At 35.8% G+C, this 12536-nt stretch overlaps 1 protein-coding gene across 2 annotated transcripts in view; it reads right to left on the reverse strand.

The window, feature by feature from the left end:
- CTDP1 (CTD (carboxy-terminal domain, RNA polymerase II, polypeptide A) phosphatase, subunit 1) overlaps positions 1–12536 on the reverse strand; it is a 113378-nt gene that overhangs the window by 84207 nt on the left and 16635 nt on the right. For both annotated transcript variants that reach the window (XM_010577027.1, XM_010577035.1), the window contains exons 2-5: positions 12188–12271; positions 8963–9056; positions 7369–7497; positions 5871–6021 (exon numbers count right to left, since the gene is read on the reverse strand). In XM_010577027.1, the coding sequence (XP_010575329.1) occupies positions 5871–6021; positions 7369–7497; positions 8963–9056; positions 12188–12271 (458 nt within the window). The remainder of the gene's footprint in view (positions 1–5870; positions 6022–7368; positions 7498–8962; positions 9057–12187; positions 12272–12536) is intronic.

Genomic DNA, 12536 nt, shown 5'->3' on the forward strand with positions numbered 1-12536 from the left:
CCTTAGCTCATTATGCCTAGGGACTGCAGAGAAGTCTCACAAGAGTCGGCAATGTGCTGCAATACTTAAGCACAATGGGCAAGTTAAGGGACAGTTTCAGCCGGAGCTCTTGCATTTGTAGGTTTTAAGTTGAACCCCTAACAACTACTTTAATATATTTACATATAATGAATATATCCTCCTTGGATTCCTATAAGTATTTAGGCCCAGTTGCAGTAGCTTTTCTGACTGCACTCTTTAAAAAAAAAAAAAAAAAAAAAAAAAAGAGAAAAAAAAGACAAACCAAAAACAAAACAGGAGAAGCTGTGCTAGCTGATCTTAAATCAAGATAAAATGCCATTATTTAGGAAAATGGTAACTTGGGTGTACAAACACACATGCACATGCTTCTGAACCTAGCCTCCAATAATGAAGTTCATCTTCATGAGCAGATGACAGCCACGTAATCGCTTAGAAAGAAACTGGCATTTTACATGCTAATCTGAAGTTTTCATTTTACTGAATTTGTGTTGAAGTTAGCATCAACTTCTCATTATTCTGATAAATAATACATGGCAGTCAATACTTATCTGGGAGCAATTTTTTAAAGTTTTACTTTATTTCGTTTTAAATGGTGGCCATCTTATAGCCAGAACCAGAGTTCAAAATGACTGCAGACTCTAAGGACCAACTTTAATTTTCTTTCAAGGAGCTTTGAGATTTGCTTAGAACACACGTTCATCTCCTTTTAGAAGTCCAGCTCCCAGGAGCATGTTCAGTTGGGTCTTCAAAAAAAAAGGGTATAAATAAAAAAAAAAATAATTAAAAAAAAATAATCAGTCATCCCTTCTGAAAAGTTGATCCTGTATGTATTTCATATTAATGTGTAATTGGAATAACTTAAAACCCATAAAAGCAAGAAAATTCCGAGTTAAGGACAGAGGTTCAACCTTAACTCACCCGGCTATGCTTAAGAATTGCTGCAAACTCGTAGAATCATCCCCTGTAGTGAGACCCTTGCAGTACCTAGGCATAATGAATTGAGAGAATTAGCTACAAAGGTTTATTGCTGTACACACAGATATTTTGACAAACTACATAAGCTCTCATACAAGTTGCTGTTCTCCCCAACCAACTTCTCTTCTACTAATTAACTGAATACTCAGGGACTCTACACTAAATTGGACAGCAGCGCACTGATTAAATGGTAAAACCACAATGAGGCATTCAGTTGCAGAGTTGTCTAGCTAAAACTGTAAGAAAAGGGAAGTTCAACTAAGAAAGCCCAAACACAGAAATGCTGGCTGCCAGGGATTAGAGATGAAGTAGTGTTCTGGAGCTTTTGAATAATGCTTTGGTGAAGACTTAATAATTTTAATACTTTTTCCTCTTAGATAATTCACTAAAAATACACTGAAGATACAGGTCACCAGAGATGCACCCTCAAAGATAAAAGTCCATCTTAAGAGATTTGGGTCTTTCAAAGCTAAGCTACTTGAATAGCAATATGGAAAACAGCACTAGTCTTTTAAAGAAAGAAGGTCTTTACATGATTTCAACTGTTTGGTTTCTTTTGGACATTGCCTAGCCAATTTAATCAATATAACAGACATAATCCTAATGTTTTCACATTTCAGGGAAATGGCAGATAACACTTCATTCACTTTCTTCAACAGTATGTTAATATAATCTCTACATCTTTGAAAAGGCTATATTGGCTATTCACTAACCTATTTAGTGATTCTACTCCATGCAAGAGCAAACAAGACGACAAGTGGATAGATCACATACTGTTAGTTAAAACATTAACTTTTAATTATGATTGCAAATAGAACATAAATCTGAAGAAATAAAAACTTTACATTAAAAATAAGTAGATGCAGATACACCCTCCAAGATAAAACTAAGTAGAGGCTAAGATTTAACTTCCATATTAAAAAAATTTAATCATTATACTGCTTTCAGTAACAAAAAGAAATGGGAAACCCTCATTATGAAAAATTCTACTACCTTCAAAATAAAAATCTTTTCAGAACCTACGTATTGCAAGGTTTAGAATTTTATGATAGTACACTTTGGATATTAACCTTTAATAATGAAGCTGCAGGTTTCAAATTGATGATACCTTCCAAAGTATTGGTGGCTTTTTCTTTAAGAAAAGTCAAAACAGACCACCAAAAAAGCTTCCGTTTAGATGATGTCACTTTTCTGTGGGGGCATTTTGCTGCAAGTTTGTGTGACTTCAGAGCAATGAAAAGGTCTATGTATAAACTCTTTGAGTAAACAGAAACATGAAAGTGTTCCTGAGATGTCCTCTTTATTTTATTTATTTATTTATTTATCCCTATCCATTTCCCACAACCACGTCCTGAAATTTTATCATGGTCACAGTTTGCTGCCTTAGTGTTGATAATGATTTTTTTCTTAACAGAACTTTTTTTTATTAAAGCATCACTTTGCACAAATCATTCCAGCAGAAGGATAAATGTTGATGAATTTCTCATTTTGTAAGCATGTTTAAAAAAATTAAAGCCTCTTGTAGAAGTCAGAAAGATTGAATACAAAGACTTGCTGTTTCAAAGCAAAACTGAGCTTCCATTTATTATCATAAATTAGACAGTGTGCTGAGTACACTTCTAAGTAGTTTCTTTAACAAACTGAAGACACTATCATTATCCTTTGACTGCCATACTACAAGGAACTATTCAGTAGACTTACCTAGCAGAGACTATTCCCTCCAGTTGTTTGTTTTCCAGTATCTCAGACTGGGTCTTTGCACATACACTCTTATCAAGCTGTGTTACCTGATCTTACATAGACTCTCTTCAAAAAGCAAACTTGTAAATTAGACTTGTAAAGTTAAGTAAAAAAAACCCCACATCATAAGATGCAATGCTTAAAAGTAACTAACTCATACTGGGGAGTCTTAGAGACAGATTGAGTTAAATAGCAATTCCTAGAAGTGATATAACAGTAGGATCCAATGTGAATTTGAAGAAGTCCTTCTAAAAATAAATCTAAACCTGAATTTCTGAAGAATCAGGTCACCTCCAGTTCTACTTTAGGTCCTACTTTAGAACCTGGAAAGAGCTGTTGACCCCATCTTTCAAGAGCACTGGAGACCTTCACACACCAGCGATTCTGTATATGCACATATTCTGTCATTTATTGAAACACATACTGTAATATACTTGCTGTAACAAACCTCAGCTTAGCCCTACTTTCTAAATTCCACTATAAATCTGAAGAGTGATTTCCCATTGCATTAAAGTTGCCTAGTGGCCTCTGAACATAAAATTCAGTGGCATGGACTTTTACAACCAGCATTTAAGCTGTCTTCAGTATTAAATACACCGAACTTCTCTTATGCAGAGTAGGAAAAAAAAAATTAAGTAACAATGGGTAAAATAATTACATAGAAGAGAAATACTATAGGAAACTCTAGATTACAAAATCTAGAACTCATCTTCATAAACATACTACAAGATACTACTTTGTAAATGTGTTAGAATAAGAAAGGGTTTAGGATAAATGACTTCAGCAGACATAAATGGTGTTTACAAATATCAGCTAATCCCACTTAACAGCTGATAGGAGTCAGGTGGGAAGAGAGAAAAGGACTGACAAGATGCCATCCTGTTGCAAAATGAGGAAAAAAGACTTCCAGGACATGGAAGGAGCAGCTTAGAGTTCAGATTTCACAAAGAAATATAGGATGTATACAGAGAGCCTAAGAAAACAACCTTTTTCTTATGAAAAAGATTCCCGTCATTTTATTAAAAGTCCTTCCTTTATGTAACATAGGGATAACGGTAAAATACCAAACTGACAGCTCTCTTTGAGAAATCATTTAACCAATACTGCCATCAAGTGTTCTCTGTATGTATTAGCTATATATTTCTCTGTTACTGCATCTTGGTCACACAGGTAAGTATGGGGACCAAAGGCTCTATCAACTGTTTCTCCATACCAACATATTTCAGCTGAACCTATCATCATCACTCTACAAGTAATCCACTTGTAGTTTGAATGCTTTTGATGAGGTTAGATAGCTTCAGGCAAAAATCCAGCAGTCTGGGGATGTCAGGAAGCAGCAATACCCTAATTTGCTCATTTGGTGGTTATTTCCTCTACGGAACAGATGGAGCAGCTCAAGTATGATGCCCACAAAGAGGCTTGTCACATTATAAGCATCAGTCTGTGCCAGCATGAGGACTGCAGGGTAATCCAAATTTTAGCTCAGAGATTAAAACAAGCAAAGACAGGACCAAATCACATGTTGAGAGAAGATCAACCATTGGAAAGCACTTACACATCATGAGTTAACTACCTCTGCAACTCATTCTTCTCCCTGCCTCCAAAGCATATTTGCTATACAACTTCTGACCTTAGGCCACATGCAGATTTTGGCACATAGATCCAAGCGAGGAAGACTGCCCACCCAATTTGTTACTACCAGGTATTTAGACCTAGTGTATAAGAAAACCATTCCCCTTTTGCTAAACAAGAAATAACCACACTCTTAAGGACAGCAGGGTACAAATAGCGTTTATGCATTAGCAGTACACAATATCTAATCCAGCAGTGAGACTGACAAAGCTTTAGGAAGATTCTTCAACCAACTCAGCCAATAAATATTGAGTAATGTAGAAATGTTCACTTGGATGGGCAGGACAGGACATGCTTCTCCTGAACTTTCTTTCAAGGAGATTAGTTGGAGCCCACAAATAGGTATCACTTTCTGATTACAGAAACCTCTTGTATTTGCCATTACAAACATCTTCTGTGGCGTATTTAACATGCATAAAGAATTCTCTAATTACACAATTCTTTTCTAAACCATTCTAGAGCTAACTAGGATAGTTAGCTCCCTAACTATTTTGGAATCTTCCTTTCTTGCCAAGAAGTGGGATTGCTGGCATAGCGTTGCTGGAGGCATGCATGGCAACAAGACACAAAAAAAGCAGATGTGAAAGACAACTTAAAGTTAGGAGACATGGAACAGCAGCAACGACAGTTTGACATGCAGAGTCACAACCTAAAACATTGTTAATTATATTGTCTTAGTCTGACAGGACTTAATAAAGGAAAGTCTGAGGTGAAAATGCTATTCTGTCAAGGAAGACTCAAGATGGGATGAAAGCCAATTTTACAGTTTAAACACATGGTCACACTCCTAACATGAATCTGACCCATATGCTTGCATAACAGGGTAGGTTTCTTTTATGCTTGTTGGAAAAAATAAAACATTTCAGCCAGTGACCCACACCATAGACTACTATTGCTATAGTTTAAATGCAAGTTTTCAGTTACTAGGAGAAAATATTTCTAAGTTCGTGAGAAGAATATGTGAAAATACTGCTAGATCTGTGCTCTTTCTCAAATAAGTGCATCTTGGCTCCAGGATACACACAGAACTGCCGTGAATTGATTTATAGCAGCCAAACTTCCTTTGGTGAAAGGAAACAGCAAGCGGTGGTGGTAGTGTTCCCCACAGGGGGAGATAATTTCATTTTGTTGATTTTTATGGAACTGTTGCTTTAAATTTCTAAGACAAGTGATGTTGGAGATCATTTTTAGAGCCCATCAGCATAATTTCTTACTTGATTCAATAGGAATGCACTAGTCGTCATGGCACAATCTGATTCTGCAACCATCAGGGAAGCAAAAAAAGCATGTCTGATGGGAAAAAATGGATTGTTTTTAAAATTACAGGCCATACAGGCACTGCCTTGCAAACGAGCCAAGAATTCTGCTTACAGGACTATTTAGGAAGTGTTTTTGCACAAAACAAAGAACAAATATTTGTAAAAAAACCACAGAAAGGAAACTAGTTATAGGAGTACGAAGGCTGATTACGTAAATATTGTTAAATGTAATATACTACTCACCTGCAATTGTATGTGCATACAGTCTGCTGCCAAAAGTAAAAACATGTAATTCATACAGCTTGGCAATTTTTTCCAGGAATTCCTTACAATGAGGACGCAACCGAGTATGCAACATAGGCTCACCTCGACCTAACTGGAAATGAAATATTCCCTAGAAGAAAAAGCATGTTTCATATTACCAAAATACCAAACAAAAATGCCAGCATTCCAGAAGTGTCCTCTTCCATCACTTCCACTACTTTTATTTCATCTGACTAGGCTAAAGCAAGTTTCAGCCACAAAGATTATGTGGATGAATAAAATTCAAAGCACATTCTTGCTCTGTGCCAGGCAGTCCAACACTAAGTTTTTGAAATGCAGGAAGCTGCACTGTTGAAAAGTTTATGATCAAGGTAACTTTCATTCAAATCTTTACTTACAGCAAACCAAGCTGAAAAAAGCAACTTGAGAAATTTCTTAGAAAGTTCAGGATCTCACTCCAATCAGTACTACTCAGTCTACTTCACTCAGATAGCTTCAGTACATATTGAGCTCAGATAAAGAACTTTGTTGGATGAAAAAATATTATGTCTGTGGAAGCACACCATCAGAGAGCAAACCAGGAAGGAAGTTTGCAGATAAAGGTCCCAGTTAAAAATCTCAAAATCTTTTAAAAAAAATGTTTTTCTTCAAACCATGCATTTATACAGATGAAGATGTAGCCTTTCAAATACACAAGATATTTTAATCTTTAAACTGAATATTCACTGTTCCCTTTCCTCTCAATTGCAAAGTACATTTACAGCTTGGTTTTTGCTAGCAGGTGTGAACACACGCTGAACATACTGGACATGCGAGAATGGCAAGTGGAAAAAAAGAGGAACTAAGCAACCGCAGTTTGCATGACACCGGAGTTTGAATTTGCATCCTCCTGTACAAGACACTGTAGACACATTCCAACGTGCTTCAAGTTTCCAAATTAGGGACTATTGGCTTGTAACATTTCCATCAGTTCAATGACAAGTGTTTAATGAAGAAATTAAACAGCAACACCCAAACTCCCCCCAAAAAACAAAACTGAAGAGAAAAAAAAAAAATCACTAGACATATTCATGGAATGACAGACGTAGTAGCACACAGGATTATCCCAAAGGGGACTTTGAACACTAATTCACTATAACTACCTCCGACTTGGAGGGAAAAAAAGTCTCATTACTGAGTGCTCAGCTTGTGAATCGTAGAGGAAGGAAAGCAGAGATTAAAAACAGCTACCTGAAACTTCTCGCTTAAAGTGACTGGAATGGAAAAGTGCAGGAAAGCATAAATAGAAGAAAACAAACCGTCAATTTAAATGTAGAGAAAAAAGGAACATATTTCAGAAGACTTATTTCTCATTTTCTGTTATTCTTCAACTACAATTTTACCTAACCACAGAATGTTTTCTTAAAGAACCATCATCTAAATAGTTAGAAATATTGCTGTCGTTACTTTGGCTTGAAAGTTAACACCAAATACTTACCTTATTAGACATTTGTTGGCAGTGCTGTTCTGTAGTATGGATCAATGTCTGGTCCAAATCTACCATGAGCACCAGTTTTCGATTTCGATGTAGTCGCTGTTGATCTTCTCTTCCTAGCTGCTCAGCTTGCTGTAACAAAATATTCACAACTAAGCTTAGCTTAGAAGAACTGAAATCAGGTTTACTGCCTTTTGTGTATTGTAAACTTGAGAAGTTCTGCTACAAACTAACTGCATAAGAAATGATGCTTCAACATAACTGTAGTGATGGCAGCTTTGTCAGCAATTTTTGTACAGGAAAAAAAAACGTATTCCCAAAGTCTACTCTCAGATCTTTGTGACACTAGTAACTCTTAAAAATGATAAACTCAACACAACAACTTCCAAATTTAATAAATAAGTAACCACCGAACTAATTGAAGGCCAAGAGTCTTGAAACAAAATTGCAGTAGCTTTGGGGTACACAAAGTTCATGAGTAGGTCTGAAACCTTTGGCTGCTGTGTTCAGCAATTTCGTACCAATTAGGTACAATATGGCTGACAACACTAGGCTGCATATAAAACTGAAGCTGCTAAAGACAGAAATAACTGTAACTGTCAACCTAAGATGAAAGAATACATGACTCCAGACATAAATAGTTAGACTACGTAGTTCTATGTGGGCACTGACATCAAAGACCTTATACTCCAGTAAATCTGAGCCGAAGTTTACTCCTCTTGTGCATATTTACAAACTTTCAAAGTACCACATTAAGCTCTGTGTTCACTTTAACCACTTCTGATAGCAAGCCGCAGTGTTACCCATGAGACAGGTAAACTTAAAGGCAAAGTTAAGTGGAGCGTTACGAAGCAGCAGGAGTCAAGTGCAAACTGCCCTTTGAAACACTCCTCTATGATGGGGACACTTGTAGCTGCTTATATTTTCATATTTCTTCTCATTGGTGTTCTCTGAAGAGTTACAAAAAAAAAAAAAAAAAAGAACGGAACAAGCAGCAACATGAAAAGGTAAAAAAAAGGATCAAGTTTGTAAGAATAAATAAAATGTTTATCGTCAAAATAAACATACTTTTTTTTCCTCTAAAGAAACTGAGGGATGAAAAGCGTCTTTTGATAACTCAGCTGAATGGAATATTTGAAAAATCATGAAATAAGTTTAACATACAGGTAAGTTGCAAACAAACTAGCTTTACTATATCTAGTGGGACCAATTTCAAGGTGAAGGTTGAAGCTAGGGTTCAAAGACATTGCAAACTTTGAACACATTTCAGCTAGTGGAAACAATTTTCTACAAACTGCTCATTCTTGGAGACAAAACCATTAAAGTACTAAGTTTTCAGGCTGCTGTCACAGAAGTGCCATCTTTTCAGTGCACAGCTCTAAAAAACCACTATAAAACCTAATTAGCAATCAATCTGCGTTAGGGTGAACACACAAAAACCCTGGGCTACTGATGTTCAACACCAAATTCCTCTTCAAAGGGAAGCCAAACTTTCTGTATGAAGTATATACAACATTGAAGAAACTCCTATAATTAAGCTTCTCAATTGTGGAGCTAGAGTGAAACGTAGGAATAAAGAAAGCATGATGGTACTTACCTCAGAGCTAACTTTCAGTTCTGGGACACTGTGAACCATAGACACAGTTGCTGTGGATAATGGCACATTCTGCTTTCCATTCTTGCTTCGTATCCTAACAATGCAGGGAAAAGAAGCATCAAAAGAGAGCAATAGTTCAGTGAAAAGTTGAACACGCTAAAATCTGTAGTATCAAACTAGTCACCACCAAAACACTATGATTAAAAAGAGCTATTTTGACTAATACATTAATTCAAATTCTTGTTAATGCAAGTTACTGAACAAAATGGAGAAAGAGATCAAAGCAGCTCAACATAAAAACCTTGCAAGTCACTGTAATTAGTTGTGCTTCCATATAATTATTTCAAGAAAAATGACACTAAGATGAAACAGACAGCTTATGAGTGTTTTCTAATGCCAATCAATGCATAGATAACTACTAAACCATTCAAATTTAAAAGTATTTGTTTCCTTTTTTTGCAATCACTCAGCATGCAATTACCTACTTTTCTCCAAGCCAGACTATGAAATAAATTTAAGCAAAGGACAGGCAAAGGTATTCTTTATGCATAACAGAGACTTACATGTGGCTGCCGCTTCAAGAAAAGCATCCAAAAAAATCCCCATACATGCTTTTCCCTTCAGCACAAACAGAATGAGGTACTATATGTGTGCCTGTATTTATTTTATTTATGTGTATACTATACACACATACAGCCTTACTCGTATACATACCCATAAGATATATAGATGGAGGTATATACAGATAAACATTAATACATACAGAATAGGTACCATCCTCAAATATATATACAAGAGAATGTGTCTGTGTGTATGTACACACACAAATATTAAATTCATTGAAAACTGACCAAGTAACCCCACATAGTATCAGTATCGCTAGCTTCTAGCTTACATAGATCAATTTATTGTGAACTCTGATATCTAATTTTAAAGACATTATTCACAGTTCACCAACATTAAAAATACTACTGTACAAATTTTGTCCTCTGTGACACATGGACATCTTTTAATTCTCCCAAGTACCTGTTCTACCAAGGACAAAATTTGGTATTAGATCTACAACCAGAGTTAAACTTCACCCAGTTTTCACTTCATGACAAGCAAGCTCTTGAGAAAAAAAACATTACTGAGCTGTGTTGAGGCAGACACAATCACAGACAGATATGCTTTTACTGTACCATAGTGTTTGGAAGCACTGATACCCAGAAACAAAAGATGGATTTCATTTGGTACACAGTTTACATGCACATTTTAGCATCTTGCATCCTTTGCTTCAGAGTTCAGAACACTTCTTATATATAATACTGAATGGTACTTTAAATGAGCCTTTAAAAAAGATGACCTGCTTTCAGACCATTTGTTGAATGAGCATAAGAATTGTTTAACAGAAAGGATGTACCACTAACACCCAACAAGGTGGCAGTGAACTGGCTGTACTTGCTTTTGTTCAAGCAAGAAAAGCATTGATGGCTTTGAATTGTCTTCTGATATAGGCTCACCAGACCTAACACATTCTTGCAGATGTATAAGCCATTTTGTATAAATGAAGACATCTGAAGTAGAGGAGTATTAATTGAGAAAACCGAATTCACCACATACGCTGAATTTATTTAGATTTTTAGTGAAATAATAGCAGTATAGCAATATTTAGATGTGACTGTATTCAAACCTCAAATCAAGTATTCATTCAGGGCAGGCAAAGCCCTATTCAGTATTATCCTAGCTTTTTGTTAGGTTTTTTATTTTGCCAAATAATACTTGTTTACAAAATATTAACAGTCAACTTTTCATTAAAGGTTATATCCAACCATTAACTGGGCTACATATTGCATAACATTTTTGATATTCAGTCCACTTGTGCTGGTTTATGCGATAAAGTTCACAAAATAATTCTTAATAATGAGTGTAAATTAAAATAAAACCAAAGTACTTCCTTCCAAATGAAATGAGCATGCAACATTAATTTCTAAAATCCAGGCTACTATACAGTCCATTTTGGAAAACAGCTGTTGAATTAGTAATTTGATATGCCTAAGAAACATTCTCTTTACCAAAACTGTATTAGCAATGAAGCAGAGCAAAAAAGAAATACAGTCATCTTTTGCATTTGCCTTCTTTTTGGCCAGAGGCTTAAATTCCTTCAGTTCCACAGCAGAATATTTCACAAAAAAAATTGAAAACAGTACGGAAGACTCAAATTGAAAGCACTGAAGACAAGCTAGCTCCATTCAGACACAGTACAAATGAAGCAAGGTCACATAAATGAGACTGGTATTACTCACAGCTATTTACACCTGCACAGATAAAACTCTTAGGTTTATTAAGTCACTGTTGACACACCTTACAACTCTCAGCCTCAGTTATAAGTACATAGAAAGCAAAGTCAGATACACTGTGATGATAATTTATGTCTGTATGCATGCTCTTTACATTTTCTACTTAAGGTAGTAAGCTACCCTACATTTATCTCCACAGAAAGAGAGTGTGCGCAGTTATTAAGTCATAAATTTGTAACATGGACTGTAATTCAAGTACCCTCATAGCATCTTATTCACCCATATTCCTAGTTATGAATCTCTGTAATGGCTAAAAGGAAATATAATTCTAAATAATATATCTGTGACTACAGTGACATATAAGGAGAAAGAGGGCACATATCTGAAAATTTCAGGGTAACAAAACAAGTGCCTTGTGTAAACAGCAAAAGTAAATTAAGACACTTTGCAACAGCAGCACAGATCTTGCCTATTTCCTCTTCATATGTTGGTTTTATCCACAACGAACACAGATTCCTGCCTACAAGCCGCAATTATTCAGTAGAGAAATACACTTTATTAAATGATTACACTATTAATAATGTGATCAAGAATTAATATATTCAGACCACTCAACTTTAAACAATAATTTCATGAGTCAATCTCAATAGATATATTTTTTTTTTAAAGCAAATGTGAGCCTTTATGCTGAAATTTAACTTCTAGAGGAAACTCCCTCTCAACTTTCCTTATAGTAGCACTCTGAGTAGACCTACTTATGTTAGGCAGTATTAATACTATTCTCCCTCCCTACTAGTATCTACAACTTCACAGATATCCTTACAGGTATGATTCACAACTACTAAGACTGAGAACAGAGAAGTAAAGAAGTAAATGACAGAAGGAAGAGCCTGGATCCCTAATCACAAGCAAGGAGAAGTTGGAAAAGAGAGCTGAGAATACTTACTGAGTCAAGTCCTGGCCACATTCTGCACACAAGCCTTTCATCACAACAGGATGGCTGCATCCTTCCAGTCTCACCAAGACACCCCTGAAAAAGAAGTAGGCATCCCATTTATTGCAGGCTGATTTCAGACACTTTGATGAATGACTGCAGATTGAAAAGAGTTCAAAGAATAATTTCCAGTTATGATTTGAGTGCCAGCCCCCTAAGATACATTCCCACAACATGGGGAAAAAGATACTGACTACCGACTAAGTATTCAAATTATTCAATTTCACACCTTTAAAAGTCACCAAAACATATACTGATGTCAGTTTCTAACCTTAGCATAGCAAAGAAGTTCAGTGTATTA

The sequence above is a fragment of the Haliaeetus leucocephalus genome, unplaced genomic scaffold, assembly GCF_000737465.1.
Source record: "Haliaeetus leucocephalus isolate CR32 unplaced genomic scaffold, Haliaeetus_leucocephalus-4.0 Scaffold41, whole genome shotgun sequence".
Lineage (NCBI taxonomy): Eukaryota > Metazoa > Chordata > Aves > Accipitriformes > Accipitridae > Haliaeetus > Haliaeetus leucocephalus.